The sequence below is a fragment of the Melozone crissalis genome, unplaced genomic scaffold, assembly GCF_028551555.1.
Source record: "Melozone crissalis strain CALT ecotype California unplaced genomic scaffold, PUWL_Pcris_2 ptg000016l_1, whole genome shotgun sequence".
Lineage (NCBI taxonomy): Eukaryota > Metazoa > Chordata > Aves > Passeriformes > Passerellidae > Melozone > Melozone crissalis.
In genome coordinates, this window is record NW_026535794.1 from 4,428,861 (window position 1) to 4,447,538 (window position 18,678).

The 18,678-nt window shown below is 44.4% G+C and overlaps 1 protein-coding gene across 2 annotated transcripts in view; it reads left to right on the forward strand.

The window, feature by feature from the left end:
- Positions 1-18,678, forward strand: part of CRHR2 (corticotropin releasing hormone receptor 2) — a 157,418-nt gene that overhangs the window by 92,560 nt on the left and 46,180 nt on the right. For both annotated transcript variants that reach the window (XM_054274041.1, XM_054274040.1), the window contains one exon: positions 4,693-4,799. In XM_054274041.1, the coding sequence (XP_054130016.1) occupies positions 4,693-4,799 (107 nt within the window). The remainder of the gene's footprint in view (positions 1-4,692; positions 4,800-18,678) is intronic.

Below are 18,678 nucleotides of genomic sequence, written 5' to 3' on the forward strand. Positions count from 1 at the left end.
ACCACTCACAGGCAGAGTGCTAAGGAATCACGTGGTTTTAATTCAGTGATTGATAACAGGGGACAGGAGCAGGACTTTTCAACATCAATCCCATGCTTTATGGCAGAGTTTTGGTAAGGTACCGGTAGAAATTTTATGGTTTTTCCAGCTGTGGGTCACTCTTAGGGGGCATCAGCTCAGTAACACCCATTCACTGGGTTTATTAATGCATCATTGCTCTGCTTGTGGGTGAGACCTGTGGCAGCAGCTGCTAAAACTCTACTCTGGAACTTATTTGATGCTAGATACCCACTTTGAGTGAGATGTAGGTCCTTAAATGTAGTTGTGTGATGTAATTTAAGATGTCCCAGTGTCTCCAGACTGTCCCTTGGAATGCCTGTGTCCTTCATGTCCAGAGAAGCGAATGGAGCTGGGGAAGGGTCTGGAGCACCAGGAGGGGCTGAGGGAGCTGGGAAGGGGCTCAGCCTGGAGAAAAGGAGGCTCAGGGGAGACCTTGTGGCTCTGCACAACTCCTGACAGGAGGGAACAGCCGGGGGGATCAGGCTCTGCTCCCAGGGAATAAGGACAGGATGAGATGGAACAGCCTCAGGTTGTGTCAGGGGAGGTTTAGACTGGGTATTAGTGAAAATTTCTTCTCTGAAAGGGTTTTCAGACATTGGAACAGGCTGTCCAGGACAGTGGTGGAGTCACCATCCCTGAAAGTATTCAAAAACTTATGGATGTGGCAGCTGGGGACAGGGTTTAGTGGTGAAGGGATGGTTGGAGTCAATGATCTTAGAGGTCTTTTCCAACCTTAAAAATTCTGATTCAGCCATGGAGGTCCCACCAGGACCAGCTGGGAATCACAAGTGTCCCCAGTGCACCTCAGGGGACCCAAAGTGCCTGTGTGTGCACAGCTGCCCCTAACCCTTGCCTTGGGTGGGTACCCAAGTGTTGATGTCCTCCTGTCAGACTGACCTCACCCTCTGAACAAATAGCTGGCTCCTCCTCCAGGCACAGGAACAAGATAGAGAAATAATTTTCATCCATCCGGCTGTTTGGTGGCACAAATGGAAAGATTCTCCTCAGCCTACAAGCTCCTGTGTTGAAAGGGCTTCACGAAACCCAACACAAATCTCTGCTCTTCTTAGAAGAAAAGTGAGCGTCTCAGGCAGCACAAAAAACATCTTAGCCTCCAAAAAGAGCTGTAAATCAGGAACTTTGGTGCTGTGGTCTGTGGCAGCTGTATGTGAATTTGCTTCTGCTGATGTTTTGAGGTGGCTTCAAGCTGAGTAGCTGAGTTAGCACCACGCTGGGCTCAGGCTAATGTATCCTGCATGGGAGCACAGTCACTTCAGCCACAGCAGCTCCCAGCTGGCTCAGGACGGGAAAGCAGTGAGCTCAGAGTCATCTGGCATGACAAAGACACTTCCCAGTTGCCTCTGAAAGTCTTTGGAGAGGTGTCCTTAAGCTGTGCTGGTGCTGAGATCATCCTGGCACCGGGAGGAAATTGGAAGTGACTGAGTGGCAGTGGCTGTGCAGCCTCCCAGGGAGACATGAGCTGTAAACGCTGGCAGGACCTGTCAGTGAGTTCTGTTAGGGGAGGCAAGATCCTTGTCAGATGGTCTGAGAGTGCTCTTATTAGGTGGTTATTGATTCAAATCGCTCACCGAATTGTTCAGGGCAGGTTAAGCAGTCACATTGCAGCTGAAGCAAAGGGAAAAGTGCCCTAGGCAGAATGAGTCTGTCATTAGCCTGGAGGGGAGCCCAGCATGCCTTGGATGTGCAAAGCCAGTGCAGGTAAAGACATTGTGCTGTCACTCCTCAGTGTAGAAGCTGTGGAGACACCTCTGCCCTGCCTGGTATAGCATGATTGTCATGTCTGATGTCATGGAATGGGACTGCAGTGGTGTGACATGCTGTGGCCAGGGGGTAAAACCATCTCTGGATTCCCCATCCCTGGATTCTCCATCCCTGGATTCTCCATCCCTGCATTCCCCACTCCTGGACCCCCCATGCATGGATTCCCCATCCCTGGATTCCTCATCCCTGGATTCCCCATCTCTGAATTCCCCATCTCTGCATTCCCCACCCCTGGACCCCTCATCCATGGATTCCCCATCTCTGGATTCCTCATTCATGGATTCCCCATCCATGGAAGTGTTCCAGATCAGATTGGATCAGGTCAGGGGTTCTGAACAACCTATTCTAGTAGCTGGCACTCCTGGCCATGGCAAGAAACATCATTGAGGTCCCTTCTGACCCAAACCTTTCCAGGATTCTATGATCTCCTTCTCTAGCTCATTTCTAATTTCTAGCTCATTTCTAGCAACCCTCCTCCTAAGCCTGAATAGAATTTAAATCTTTGTTTCAGTGAAGTGAATCTTCCCTGAAAGCAGAAGGATATTGGGTAACAGGAGAAGGTTGTTGACATTTTAAATGTATTGGTGTCCAAGAGGGAGAGCCAGAAAAGAGCTGTGCAAGTGTTTGACATGAGCTGAGCTTTGGGGAACAAACACATTTGTTTGATTTTCTGGGCACGTGCTTTTCAGCCCTGAAGACGCTGCCTCCCATTCCAGCAGAGATGCAGATTGCATGTAGGCTGGTGGAAAGTGATCTTGCCACCCTGTCAGTTTAGTTTTCCCTAGGCACCAAGGCAGTTCTTGTTTCTGTGATGTTTGAATTTGCCTTCAGGAAACCTTGTTAGCATCAGAAGCAGAAAATACAAAAGTCGTGCCTGGTTTTCTTTCAGCATCAGTGCATCAAACAGCAGCTTCATAAGTTTATTTTTCCAATTAATTTTCTCATGTTTTGAACCACACCTTCTTAAAACTTGAGTGAAGTTCAAATAGTGTTCAAGAGCCAAAGGAGGATCAGACTTAAAGAGCGGGAACCTCGTGCTGGAAAAACACAAGGTTTGCCATCTTCAGAAGATTTCTAGCCCTAAATGAGCAATTCTGAAAACAGTTCTGAGTCAGATGGGTTTGTGATTTGATAATGCTGCGAGAAGCAGTGGATTCAATGATCCCTTGGGATCCCTTGGGATGTTCTGTGATCCTCTGGCTCTGTCAATTAAGCAGGAGGGTCAATGAGCCCTGCAGTTTGCCAGGGCATTGTTAAATAAAACAGCATTGCACAGGTAGGCACAGCAGGTCAGGTGAGTTTCCTTTCCCTTCAGGTGTCCCCTCAACTGAATGATGAATAAAATACACTGTGGGATTTGATTCCTGCAGCTTTGTTTTGTTGCTTTTTTTTTCTTTGCACCTCCAGGCGATTCAGAAAATGGGCCCGTGGATGGGGAAGTTTATTTTAGGGGATTTTATAAAAGACTTTAAAAATACTCTGCGTGGTTGAGTTGTGTCCAGAAACAGCACATTACTCTGTGAGCTGAAGATGCAGGCAGGTTTCAGCACAAAAATGATTCCAAGAGAGCTCCCTGGCTCTCTGGCAAAGTGCTGGGAGATGCTTATCTTCACACAACAATGGAACAGATGAGCTACAGCTGCTGGTTGTACTTTCAGCCAAACATTCATTCACTGACAAATTCCTTTCACTGGAGTAAAATGTTAAGGGAAATTGTTAGGGAAAAATGAAAAAAAAAATTCAACCAATTTTTTTTTTTAAATGATGCCATTTGTGGGATTTTATTTTCATATTTTTATCACCAGAGGAAATGTAGGTGGTTTGGTTTTTAAGAGCCTTGTTCTTCTGAAGGAGGGCAACATCCCAGTGTGGGGAAAGATCTGCTTAACTTGAAAAGAAATAAATGTCAAAACTAATAATAAATATATTTTTTCATAGGCATTAAGTCTTCCAGTAGCAAACCTCTTTTCAGCCATCTTCAGTATCTATCTGAATAGTGTCTTTCTACTTCTCCCTAGCCAGGCAAAGAGAGGAGATGCTTCTCCTTTCTCCAAAGCCAACAGTAGCCCACCAATAAAGATGTTTCTGCAAGGGCAAATTTTCATCACTAAATCTCTAAATTCACTGATTTAGATGGGAGCACTTCTGTACTTAATTTTTTGTTTACAGGTTCAAGAACTTGCCAACAATCTCCCCCACATGAAATAGACACTAATACAGAAAATTTCACCACATATTTGGGTTGCTGCTAAAAACAACAGGATCCCTGGTTTATCAGAACTGAAGGGACACCAATGGGTTCCAGTTTTTATTCTGCTTTGGTTTGAAGGATAAAGATCACAGCCTGCAAGGAATGTCCCTCAGAGGAAAACCTGCCTGTGTGGGAAGGGCTTGTTATTTATTCTTGCTGACATTTTTGTGTGAAAACCAAGCCATTTGAGTAGGAAAACAGCATAACCTGGCTCATTAAGACTGTGTTGTTTCCTAAGAAAATGATGTTTTATAACTTCTGAAATTCTGAGATGCGTCTTTAGGTTTGTTGCCTAAAATGACAAAGATTTGAATCAAATAAATCTGAGGAAATGGGAAAAAAATAATAATAAAAAAGGGGAAAGTGGAGACAAGATAATTTGTTTTGCATATATTTGTAAGAAACTGTGGACAAATCCCAAACTGAAATGACACCAAGCCTGTGTGCCTTACACAGAGGCATCAGCCCTGGTGCTATTATATCATTATAAAGTTGAGACAAATGAAAGTAGTGACTGTTTTCTGAAGTGCTGAACTGTTCCTGGATGGCAGTGCTTGGAGACTGATGCTGATTTAATGCTGTTATCTCTTTACCTCCAGAGGAAGTATGCGCTCCATTACAAGATTGCTCTCATCATAAACTACCTGGGCCACTGTATTTCAGTGGGGGCCCTCATAGTTGCCTTTATGCTTTTCTTGTGCTTGAGGTGAGTAATGTGTTTGCATGTTTCTAACTCAATTTTGTGACACTTTCTGGGTTGCTCCAGCCCTCTCCTGACTCTGTCCAGGTCGTGGATGGTCCTGAAAGTGGTCATGGCTTTTATATTCCTGAGCAGATCTGTGTGGTTTTGCTGACTGATGTGCTGGATGAGATGCTCCTGAGCATAGGAGCTGAAGCCTGTTTGGGTCAGGGAAAGAACTGAACATGATTTATTGATGCAGCAAAAAAAATTCAGTGAGCACAGTGTTCTTCATTAAGGGAGACCAAGATCTGAGTGTGTCAAGCTGCAAGTCTTGAGGGCAAGTTTTGCTTTCTCACAAGGCAGAACATGGTAATATTTTGCATTCCCTGACAGCTAAAACCCAGATCTAAACCAAAGGAGACAGAATGAAATCTTTCCATTTTGCTTTGGGTTAATTTTTGGTTTTTCTTTCATTAAAGGGCTTAGAAGTTTTCTTAATAAAAAGAGGAACATCATTAGTGGAGCTTAATCCCCAGCAGTGCTGATGAAATGATGAATGCAAATCAAGGAGACTGCATAGAAACCCTTCCCTGATCTGGTCCAGGGTGCAGAAGGGAGTTTGGCAAATGGAGATGTCAGAGAAAGCAGAGTTAGAGCTGCAGAGAAGAGAAAGGACAGGAGGAAAGGCAAATTGGTGGAAAATAAATAGATGTGGATCAGTCATCACATGTATGTCCACAGCCTGAATCACAGGAATGTGTTTTCATAGGAGTGGCCTGATGGGTTAATTCTATTTTATTTCTTGGATTCCATGCCTGGCATTTCTGTATAATTTGTGCTGTGTTGTCCAGGAGAGTTCAACCTCAACTTAAACCCAGGTCCACTGCATGCTGTGCAATGATAATCCTTGAGAAAAACCTTCTGTTCTAATAGCAGAGGATAAACTGTGGGTGGAGGACATCCTCCCCCTGGCCAGGAGTACAGCAGGATGATTGGCAGTGACCTCAGTGCAAGAATTACTGTTTTCCTGGAGCAGAGCATCCCCAAAGTCTTTGCTAAGTCTTCTGAGCATCCCTAACAATGCCTTTTCTAATAACAATAGGAATCTTCTCTCACTCCAGCATCTATAAACAGAATAATCTATGCTAATGAAAACAAAAAAAAGCACCTTAAAACATTAAATGGGAACTTTTATGATGCATCCATTTAAACTTCCATTACAAGCCCTCTACAGTGCATATAAAGCTAATTCCCACAGTGCTTGGAGACCTGAATTAATTTGCACTGCATGAAGAATGCAAATTATTCATTGCAGGAGCTGTATTCCCTGCTTTCATGCTCAGTCTTTTATAAATGCTTGAGTAAATAACACAAAAAACAATTAGGTAGGATGATATAAATGTTATCCAGCTTCAAACACAGAGGTGGCTCACCTGCATTCTTCTAAATTGTTCTTCTGTTATTTAAACTTAGGGTTTAAATTCTGCACTCAGCTTCAACATTAGAAACAACAACTGAGTAGTAGCAATTAAGAATTTCCTGTACATGCTATGAATTAAGATAGTCCATCTCTTCAAATTCACATTGCAAAACGTGTCCAGTGTGCAGCCAGAGTTAACCAGCATGAGATTCCTCAGGGTCTTTCAATATATATCAATTTTCTAAAGTTCTAGAGATGTTCCAGGGAAGGCAACCCAAATTCATGTTTCATTACAGATTGTGCCTACCCAAATTTTGGGTTATGAACATCTTTGTCAAATTTATCTCTATAAAGTGCCCCAAGAACAAATCCATTTTGATAATCAATTTCTAACAGTTGGGGCTTTTTTTTAATGCTCTTTTATTTTGGATGGAAGAAGGTATGTTGGAATTGGATGAAAGGAGAGAATTTAGGTGATTCCTGGCCAAAAAAAAAAACAATTTGATAGTTCCTCATCTTGACCTAAAGTAGGAATCTGCCAGTTCTTTATTCCTGCCCCACTCCATCCATTTACTCACTCCATGAGTCCCTGCTGAAAGTGAAAATAGAGGAGACCTCCAGGAAGATTCAAGTTTTACATCTGCTCCCAATTTTTGTGCTTCTTCCCCAAGACCTGCTCAGTTTTCCCTTGCTCTGTCAGTGCAGGTGGATCCCAAAGGCAGCTCTGTCTCAAGGGGGAGGCTGGAGCAACCTGCTCTGTTGGAACAGAACTGTGACAAGACTTTGGGATCTCTCTTTTAGGAGCAGGTGAAATATTTGGCTGGCATGGCAAAAGGTGTTGCTGTTTTGAATCCAATAAAGGATTTGTTCAGCGGGTCAGGAAGGTGTTCTGCTTTTGGAAATGAGCTTCACCATCACTGGTGCTGCCCCAGCCCAGTGGGGCTTAGTCCTCACTTGTGCTGACCTGGGATGGGGGAAGGAACTGGATCTCAACTCTATTTTTCCAAATTTATCCTGTCCCTTGTACCCAGCTTCATTCGTCCTCAGTCACTTAAGCAACTTCATCCTTCATTCACATCCCACCCTTCATTTAGCAGATGGGTCCTGCTGCCCTAAACACTGAGCAGTCACAGTGTTTTAAGGGTCAGGAATCTCAGGTGTAGCAGCAGGTGATGAAATCATCTGCCATTTGTGTCCCCAACACAGCTGGGAGGGGATGAGAGCTCAGCCAGGGCCCCCTTTTCCTGTGAGCACCCATTTCAGCCTTGTTTTCTCCAGTTCTGTCTCATCTGAACCTCTGCAATGACAATCAAGCCAGTAAACATTTCATTTAGCACCTAAATAATAAAAAGTGAAGGAGAGGCCTTGATTGTTGCTGGCACAGTGGCTGAATGCCAGTGAGTCACTGTGGCAGCAAGTCAATATCACTTTCTCAAGGTCTAAATGTTGGTGCTCTTAAAATTGTGAGAGCTGTTCTGTCTGTACCATGCAAAACCAAACAAACTCAGCAACAGAAAAGAATTCAGCAAGAAGGAAAAACAAAGGATTTGTGCACAAAGTGTGCTGCAGAAGTGGATTGATCTCCAATACAGGCCTTGGGGAGATTTGCTCAGGGTACTTCATTTGGCATTGTTGATTGGATCTGCACTGCTGGGATTCTCAGTCTGTTTGTTCTCATTAATAGTCAAGGTTTGCTCCCTCCACTGACTCAGCCTCATCATCCCACAGAATCCCAATCTCACACTGCTGAAGCAGAAATTTTCCATAGGAGGAATTCTGCTATCAGTAATAACAATCAAGCTGAAGAAAAAAAATAATAATAAAAGTTCCAAAGTATTAAAATACTTATTTTGAATCCCATTTTTCCTTTGCTGTTGCTGATAATGCAGAAACCCAAATTGCTTTGTCCTGGATTTTCCCTTGTCACTGTGCTGTTAGAGCATCCTCTGAGGTAGAATAAGAGTCCTTTGTAAAACTCCTGACTTGTTATTGAACAATGAGCTGGCAGTGGCCAGCAGTGACCTGAGTGGATTCCATCAGAAGAAGTTTTATTTGTGCAGTGCTTATCAGAGAAGTAGGGGAAGAAAGGTATTTGTTCTGGGAAGAATCCACGTCCCTGCTGAGTTTTGAATCCAGTAAAGGACAGTGCTGACAGGAACACAGGCTGGAGATTTAAAATGCAATGTCCTTGCTGGATAAAGGCAGCTCTGAAAACAACCAAACCCACAAACATTGTCATAACATCTTCTGTCACTGCTATGGTGGCAGTGAAAGCAAATTGAGGTTTTGAGGGAAATTCTGCTTTCTTGTAGCCCTTAAATTTAGCTCTTTCTATTTCCCAGTAAAGCATCTGATACCTTTTTTTCTCACAGGCCTGAGGCAGTGTCCCCATTCTTTTTTATGATTACACACAGATTTCCTAAATCCCACATATTATTTCTCCTCAAAAGACTAGAACATTTTTTTTCCTCAAACAATGTAATCACTTTTTATTTTCTTCCCCTCAACCATCTCCTATCTACTTTCCTTTCCTCTCCTCTTCCAAGCTCCTTTGAACTACCCTGCTTCTCTTCAGTCTGCTGCAGGCTTGGCAGGATTGCTGCTGCAGCCCTCTGTTTGTAAGAATGGAAGAGTTTGATGAAATAATTTGTAGAAACCTGTCAGGAGAAATGCAGAGCATCAATGGAGAGCAGGTTTCATAGAGCAGAGTGAAGTGACACCTCTCAGAACCTGCAGGATATCTCAGGTGGAGAGGAGATGTGCATGATTAGTTCTGGTTTGCCTTTAAAAGGATGAGGTTTCTGATGTGATTAAAGCGGGGCAGGCTCCACATCTAAAGCACAATCTTTTCTTCTTGTGGAGCAGGAGGAAGGAGCAAGTCCCAGGTTAGGATATCACTTAACAGAGTTCATATCAGTGCTCCATGTCCCCCCTCACCTCCTGCCTTCCCACCCAGCCCAGCTCAGTCTGTCCCATCTGCCACTTCATTCATGATTCAACAAATGCAATTTTAAACTTCCCCATGAATCCTGGGCTGGGCTGGGGACAGTGTGGCTTTGAACACAGCTCTGTGCCACCCTCTAACAGTCCACAGTGAAAACCACAGAGAAAGGCAGGTATCTCTGCTAAAAATGAAGGGATGGGACTATTTTTGGGTTAAGGAGGATTTATTGCTCAGATAAACATCAGTCTCAGAGGCTGTGAGATTTTAGAGGAGCAGACAGTCAGCCATAGCTCAAAAGTAGTCACAAGTTTCTTCATTACAAGCTAATATAGAACTTTGTAACTTAACAAACAGTTGCTGTAGGGTTTATTTTGCCTTTCTAACCTATTACTTTTACTCATTTGCTGCACTTTGGATACTTTTGTTCAATAGGCTTCTGTCTCGCATGCACATAAATGCTTCTATTATAACTTCTAAACTCAGCTTATTCTATACAACTACACTTTTGCATTATAAACCTTTCACTATATTATTAATACAATTTTTCAATTACTTAAGGCATATTTTTACTTGCAACTGTAGAAACATAAGTTTGTCGTTTTTCTGCTTAATGTCTATGTGCTGTATTTTTACATCAATCTAAGCTTCTAAGGTTGCAGATCAAATCTTTCAGTGTCTGTGGAAGGTTTTGCTTTTCCAATTCCCACAGGCAGGAATGAAAATTATGGAGCTCTGTAAATCAGAACAAACCCAGTGAGGGAGGCATCTTTGAATACAAAACATGTGAAGTGCCTGTACTGCCTGAATCTCTGTGAAGAGTCTCATCTGATGAACTCAGATGAAGGCCAGGAACACTTTTCCTATTGATTAACCCCAGGCCATTGCCTTTGCTTCCCACTGCCTTTACTCGTCCCCTCTTCATCTCACATGTGCAGGACTTGTTCTTTACACTCTTTGTGTGGAGCCTACACCACAGAAAATAAAACCCGAGACAGCAGGGCCCTCATGATCTCCTGCAACAATACCAGTAATTAAAAGTGTGCCCAGAGAGCTCTGTTCTTAAAATGTGAAAGGTTTCACAAGCTGCATGTGAAATCGTGGTATTGTAACCTAGCACAATGAAAGCCACTGAGGAGTGTTGTTGCTTCCTATAAAACACCATGGGATAAACACTGCAAACTGAAGAGCTGCTTATGATCAAGGACAGTGTCAGTGCAAGGAAAAATGGGTATGGGTGCTCTACAGACAGATTTGTGAGTGGCTATGAAAGGATGATTTCCAGCCCATAGAGCAGAGGGGTCCCAGAGCAGTGTGGTAGAGGAAAAAAATTGAGTCAAATTAGAGTATCAGGAACTTATTTAATGTTTTTGCTCAGTTCCTTTCTTGACCTGAGGTTTGGAGGCCACTTTCTATCCTGTGCTAGATGTTTGTCACTGCTGGTATGTTTCTGTTGCTGCCAAGATTTTGGCTGTGAGTTTTAGGAGATGGACATGGACTTGTTTGAATTCTGATTATAGAACTGCTCTTACAAGATCTAGATCTATGTTGGCTGTCAAGCTAAAACTTGTCTGTATTCTACTTCTGATGATGATGGAATGGTTTTGGGAACAGTGGAGAAAACATTGCAACTTTTCCAACATTTCAGAGAAATGAGGAAAGCAAAGTTGGGTCTTTATAGTTTATATATGAATCATGCTCAGGAGTGCGATTTGATTTAAAAAAAACACATCCTGAGTCATCTCTGGGAAGGAAAATCAGAGAATATGTTTTCAAACTGATGTTTAGAGTTATGAACTGCAGATGCACCTGCAGCTGTGCAAGTGCTAAATGGTTCAATTTCAGTTTTCACTTACGGGATTGCACATGTGGGTCCCTCACTAACTCCACTGTAGTTGTTCAGCACTCAGGAACCTTCTCTTCTGCCTAATCTAAGAGATAATTTAGGTGCTGGAGGGTGTCCAGAGAAGGGAACAGAGCTGCGGAAGGGTCTGGAGCACCAGGAGGAGCTGAGGGAGCTGGGAAGGGGCTCAGCCTGGAGAAAAGGGGGATCAGAGGGGACCTTGTGGCTCTGCACAGATCCTGACAGGAGGGGACAGCCGAGGGGATCAGGCTCTGCTCCCAGGGAGCAGGGAGAGGAAGAAGGGAAATGGGCTCAAGTTCTGTCAGGGGCAGTTTAGGTTGGATATTAAGGAAAATTTCTTCACTGAAAGAGTGATCTGGCACTGGAACAGGCTGCTCAGGGCAGTGGTGGAGTCGCCATCCCTGTAAATTGTTCAAAAACCTTATGGATGTTGTACCTGGGGACAGAGGTAAGGGGTGCTGGGTCAATGGTTGGATTTGATGATCTTGGAGGTCTTTTCGAGCCTAACCAATTCCATGGTCCTGTGAATTCTGCTGCTTCACATTGCTCTGTCAGCTGAAACATGAGAGAGGGGAAAGGTGAATGTTTCTGTCACCCCTAAATGGGCCATGGGCACCCCTGGTAATTCTGGGGTGCCTCTGCCTGTTATGGGAGCAGCAGCTTTCCTGGGGATGAGCCCAGGCTGAGCCACTGGACACGATTCCTAATGCCCAATGAGCACCATGAGAATGAGGAATTTAGACCAAGCACGGGAATGATTATCTGGGAGGTTGCCAGTCTTTCCTGAATTCCTGGCCAAATGCTCTAAAATAATTAAATATTTCACACCACGTCTTGGTATAAATGAGGCCAAGGAGAGTGTGAACAGCAGCATCAGCAAGTTCAGACTTTCCTCCTTGGTTTATCACCCCAGTGTCTGCAAATGTGGATAATGTAATAAACTTTGCTAATTGTGTAATTGTATTAAAAGTAAAAAAAAAAAAAAAAAAAAAAAAAAAAAAAAAAAAAAAAAAAAAAAAAAAGGATAACCTTTGAATTTTCTAGCTGGTCATTTTAAATTAATTTGGTTTCAGAATATTTTTATTTTTTTGTATAATCCCATGAGGGGATTATGAATGAGGACATGCTGTGCACTGTATTTCCCAAACAGCAGCTGTAAGCCAGATCAGTCACTCTGAGCTCTCACTGTGTGGCTTCTGAAGTCCTGTCTCTGATTTGTGCAATCCCACTGCAGTGGCCACTCTCCATGGAAAACACTCACCTTTCCACAGTGTGGACTGATAACTACAACCTGTGTCAGAAAACTTGAGCTGCAAGGTGCTTTCTGCTCAAAAAGACGCTTTGCAGCCCTGTTATCCCTTTGTTCAAGAATTACTGGCATCTGACCACCATTGAGCAGAGCAAATTAGAGCAGAGTCCTAAATCTTTTTCTTCAGCCACAATGACCATGCTGCACTAAATAAAGTCATCTGTATTTTTATAATTCTTGTGAAAATTGGGAATATTATCCAGTGAGTGGCTTGATGGCACAGTCAAGGTTGGAGTTGTGTTTGTGGAGTTTGCACGGGCTGGGTTTCCCGTATTTAAGGGAATTTAAGTTCTCCCTTATTTAAGCAGTGAGCACAGCCAATCTGGGGCTGCCCTGCCTGTTGTGTGTTGTGTTGGCTGCATCCTTCCCACCCTGGAACATCAGTGCTGGAAGCCCTTGTGTCCAAAGCAGGCAGGATTCCCCATGTCCTGTGATTAAAAACTGGCTTGAAGGCAGGAGAGAGAAGCTTTGGAAAAGACAAACACACAGATGCTTCCACAGTGGGTTTATTTTTAGGGTGGAAGCTGCTGCTTCTCCTCTTCACGTGAGCATTTCACTCCTGCCCTCCTGATACAGCTGTCATGTCCTTCCAGGCCTCCATTCCTCCCTTGCTTTTCCTGTGGGAATATTTCCATTCCCCCAGGCCACTGCCACCAAGGAGCTGATTTTCCCTGCCAGCCTCTCCAGCTGCTGCTCCCATCTGGAAGCATTAGCAGCTCCAGAATATGTCACTGATCGAGCACACAAGGGAAAGAAACCGTGAGGACCTCAGGGGAGGCTTCCATGTGGGTGAAAGCAAATAGGCCCTGACAGGCACAGAGCCTGGGAAATAACTTGCTGGGAGGTATTCTTCCCACTCTGTGCCATTTATGGCTTGTAGATGTGCTTTGTCTGCCTTAGAAAAGACTAAAGAGGGGAAATAATTTTTTAAGTATTGTCCATGATTCTCCTCCTGGTGTATTCCAGTCGTGGGATGGGAAGAGCTCCAGCAAAGTGCACTCCTATTTCTCCTGTCAACTGTTTCCAGAGAGACTTTGGGACAGCAGTCTTAATTGAACATCATTATTAATGGAATACTACATGAATTAATAGAAGGTTTCCAAGCTTCCTTAATAAAGTTTTCATTTGCAATTATTTCAATGCAGATAATTCAACTGATTCAGCGAGCTTTCAACCATGCTGGCACATTATTATGATTGTTAATGTTAATTGTTTGTCTCATGCTTTGAATCAGGAAATAGTGGCTCTGTGCATCCCAGAGGAAAAATACCACTGTATGGATAGAGTGAGAAAAAACCCAATAAATCAACAGAAAATTACTTTGAGTTTTAGCAGGGCTATTTATGGATGTCCATTTCTGAATCAGTGAGGCCACCTTTACAGAAAGGATTGATGTGATTTTCTTTCTGCCTTTCCAGGTCTCACAATTTTGCAAGTAAAAGGAATGAGGTTTCTATTTCTCTGCTTTCTCTGTAGAATCAGACAATTAAGATCATTTGGTGGAAATAATAAGCAGGACATCCTCTCTCTGCCAACAATCAGAAGCTCTTCCTGCCCACCTCTGACCCAGGCTGCAGTCAGCTGCTGGAGAATTTGGGGTTTTTTTCCCCTTTGCTGCTGTTTTCCTTCATGGGGGCCCATCTCTGACACCTGCACACAGTTCAGGATGCTGGTGGCTGGAAACTGAGTCAGGGAACAACATGGTCTGTTCTCAGATCAAATAAAGGAGTTCTTGTGTGCAATTTCTCACAATACACCTGGCTCTTGAGTTACTCATTAGGAAGGCCAAGGAGAAGCATGTTTGCTTTCACCTTAATTGCTTCTTCATGTCCAACCTTCTGCAGAGCTGAGCTGAGTGCTCTGTATGTATGTGTGTGAGAGGGAGGCTCATCCCAGATCTCAGATAATCTCATCTGGTTTGGCCAGCACAGCCAGAGACAGGCTCTAGCACTCTGGATTCACTGGAATGCACACATCTTCCTGTAGATCCATGGAGAATCACTGAGGTTGGAGTATGTGACGATGTTCACAGGGGTTCTTGGATGAGGGAAGAGATGAGGATCTGACTCCATGTTTCAGAAGGCTGATTTATTATTTTATGATATATATTACATTAAAACTATACTAAAGGAATAGAAGAAAGGATTTCATCAGAAGGCTAGCTAAGAATAGAATAGCAAAGAATGATAACAAAGGTTTGTGGCTCGGCTCTCTGTCCGAGCCAGCTGGGCTGTGATTGGCCATTAATTACAAACATCCAACATGGGCCAATCCCAGATGCACCTGTTGTATTCCACAGCAGCAGATAATCAATGTTTACACTTTGTTCCTGAGGCCTCCCAGCTTCTCGGGAGGGAAAATCCTAAGGAAAGGATTTTTCATAAAAGATGTCTGTGACATGAGTAGACCTCCGAGATCACTGCCTCCAACCATTACCCCAGCACTGCCAGGTCCAACACTAAGCTCTGTCCCCAAGTGCCACATCTGCATAGTTTTTGAGCAGTTCCAGGGATGGTGACTCCACCACTGCTCTGGGCAGGCTGTTCCAATGCCTGACCACTCTTTCAGCACAGAAATTTTTCCTAATACTCAATCTAAACCTTCCCTGAGGCAACTTGAGGCTGTTTCCTCTGGTCCTGTCCCCTGGGAGCAGAGCCTGACCCCCATCCAGCTGCACCCTCCTGTCAGGGAGTTCTAGAGAGTGAAAAGGTCTCTCCTGAGCCTCCTTTTCTGCAGCCTAAACACCCCCAGCTCCTCAGCTGCTCCTCATCAAACTCCAGATTCTTCCCCAGCTTTGTTTCTCTTCTCTGCACAAGCTCCACTAGAGTTGTCCCCAAATTCCTGCAAATATCAAACAAGGCACTTCATAACTCAGTCTCCCATGGGTGTGCTGTCACTTGCTGCACTCCTCTACCCAAAACCTCACATCGCCAGCCTTTTGAAACAAGTTTGGTGTCATGTAGACCAACCCACGATGAAAAATCCCCAAAATTCTCCTGGTGACACCATGCTCAGAGCCAGGTATTGATGATCTGCTGGCTCTTCCTCTTCCTTCCTTCATCATTCCCTCCAAATGGAATGGAAGGATAGAGAATGGTATTTGGGTTTCTTATCCCTTAACCAGTTGTCTGGGTCATGAAGACAGGAAAACATGAGGATGTGAAGACATGAAAACATAAAAACACGAGGAGATGAAAATATGAGGAGATGAAGACATGAGGATGTGAGGAGATGAAAACATGAGGAGATGAAGACATGAAAACATGAGGATGTGAAGACATTAAATGAGGACACCTCTGCTAAACCCACAGCAGGACTCCTGTGCATCAGGCCCTCATCAGAACCTCCTGCCCTTTCAGGAGGAGGTATCTGGATACCCTTCAGCAGGGAAAGCACTGGTTCTTAAGAAATCACAAGGAACCAATCAGCCCTTTCATTTACAAAGCCAGGATGCCTCCAGTGGCAATATCTTTGCTCTCCATGTCAGAAATTGTCTGTCCTTTTCTCAAGGAAATCCTTTTCCTTCTGCCCGCTCCTTCACTCAGGGTGACACACACCCCTTGCTCGTGCCTATCTGACCCTGCTGTATTTCAGGGGGATATTTCCTGCCCCAAATCAGCTCTCAGGCACAGCCAGAAGTGAGATTGCTGCCTGAACTGTGTGGCTGCAGGGTGCAGCACCAAGCACTCCTCCCAGCTTGCTCCCACAGCCCATGGATGAGCAGGTTCTTGCTGTTCAGATCCAGGCTTTTTCTGTTCCTTCACCTTGCAGCTCCCACAGGGCAGAAGGGGGTGAATTTGTGAGGAAATGTCTCCTCACCCAGCCCTTGGGAGTGGGCAGACAAGCAGAGAAGAGGAACCCACACAGGCAAAGATGTTCTGCTGTGAATAACAGGTTATGAGCTCTTCAGTCCATCATGTTGGTGGAGTAATCCATGGTCTGACCCCAGTGAACCTAAACCACAAAAGGAGTCCAGTGACTCCTGGGAGGAGTTGGGGCCACCAGTGAGGTCATTTAATGCACTTAAATACAGCTTCTGAATCAGGAATATCTCCTGACTTCCTGGAGCAGGGAGGTAAGAGCAAGGACCAACTTGCAGTTCAACTCCCCTGTTTTCAGTGCTCTTTCCCAAATTAATTTTAATGATCCTCACAGGGACTGATTCCCAGCCTAAATGGCACATTGGTCTGGGTGAACATGGAAGTTCTTATGTTTTTATGTTCTGACTTCAATCTTTTAAATTTGTGGTCAGTGAATTGCTGCAACTTCTCTCTTTATTCCACCCATCCTCAGACCCATGCACCAAGGAAGAGCCAGAAGAAGAGTCCAGCCAAAGCTTTGAGCAGTGATTTTTATCTGAAAAGGATTAAAGTAGGAAGGAAATAATGAATTCCTCCTCAGTGGAAGCCTGTAGCTCAGTCTGTGGTGTCTTGTGATGTGCCAGCCTTCAGGATCTCTGGGGTGCTGATTTGTGCTGCTGTTCTTGCTCCATTCAGCACACATCAGGCCTTGTAAAACAAGTGGAAATGGCATAAGTGGTGTTACCTGACATGAAGAGGAATAGGAAACCTTCCATCATCAGATCCTTTGGGCTGGGGAACTCTGAATGTCTCTGTAAGTCACAGTGCCTTCCCAGCAGTGCTGTAATTGTGTGTGAAGCAGTTCAGCACCCAGTCCCCTCAGCTCCCATTTCTCCCCTCTCACATATGACTCTTTCCCTCTTGGGAGGCAGCTCTCTGCTCTCTGTGCTCTCATTTTCTTCATGTTGCCACTGCCACCACCCCCAGATTGGGGTATCCCCCTCCTGAGGCAAGAACAACCCCCAATTCCTTAGCTTCTGGGTTTTGGGGGAATTCATTCATGCCAACCCCTGTGCCTCCAGAAAAGCTCAGTTCACTATCTTTTAACACAGCTTGATGTGTTCTAAATTCCACCTCTTGCCAGTTGCAGAGTTATAGGAATATTCTTTTCCTGTGCTGCCTCTGAGGGCAATTATTGCTGCTCCTGGAGCACAGGTTTGGTTACTTTAATTAATCAAGGAGAAAGAATTGTGGGGCTCATTGGCATAGAAGACTGATGGGAGTGTTTAAGTTCTCAATATGGGACAGGTCATTTTCATTAATAACAGGGGTATTTACATTTAAATTAAGGCTCATAAATTTAAGCTACCTCCTGTCTACCAAGAGCCAGGAAAAGACCTGTGGAGGATAAATGACTCCTGTGAGCATTCTGAGGTTTTTTTTCCCTCAGGCTTTGAGATGAATGAGTGTGACAAGGTCAGCTTTGTCCTTTCAGCAAACATTAGCTGTGCTGCAGCTCTCCTGTTGTTCAGCCCTTTTGCTGCCCAGTTTGGGAAATGCCCTTCATTCAGTGCCCACCTCAGACTCCAGCCTGGCTGCAGAGGTGAATTCCGTGCACAGGGTGAGCTCCTGAGCCCAGCAGAGCAGTCTCACCTGAAAAAAGCCTGGAATGGGGAGACCCTTTCCTCAGCACCCCTCCAGATGCTTTACACCTGCTAAATTACAATAAAATTACACCTGCTAAATTACAATAACTGCACCCACCAGCAGTGCCTGAAAATGAGAGCAGCTCTCTCAGGGGCCTGCCAAGAGATTGTTCCCCTGTTCCAGGGACTGCAGCCCTGCTGTGCCCTGCAGCCTCCACACACACACTTCATTATCCTGCAGATTTCTCCTTCCCACTGCAAACCTGACACAGTTATTTCTCAAGCTTTCCCTGCCCTTGGCTGTGAATTGCATTATTGCCACTGATTTCTGTGCTGGTGGTAGTTAGAGGAAAGAACAATGGGCTCTGGGCTCATTGTGAACAATAACAAACTTTCAGTGTCCAGTTGGGACTCTTATTAAAAGGAAATAAAAGGGAAAAAATTAGAAAAAAGATTAAAACCATTCTGTGCTTGGGGTCACATCAGTGTCTGAGTTATTGGAGAAAGTCTGTGACACTTTCAGACATCTCTCAGGTTATCATTTCATGGCTCTGTTAGCCCCAAAGACAGGAAGCTTTTGAGCAGGTAAAAGGAGCTATTTGCCATGCAAGCCACACAGCCAGCGTCCCCAGAAGGGAATGGGGCAGTGGTGTGAGGTTATTCATACCCAAAATGGCTTTTGCTCAAAGCAGTAGGACAGGAGAGCCACCTGTGCCTGTTCCATGCGCAAAGCCAAAGGTTCAGGCTTCATTTTGGTCAGTTCCAGCTGCTGGCCACATGTATATACTTCATTTTACACCAGGAACACACCTTCCCTCAACAAACGGGGCTTTTTGAAAACAAGGAGTGTTTTGATGATTATCTGTTAAGATTGGGGGTTTCCAACACAGACCAGACCCTCTTGCTCTGGGTCCTGCACAGAT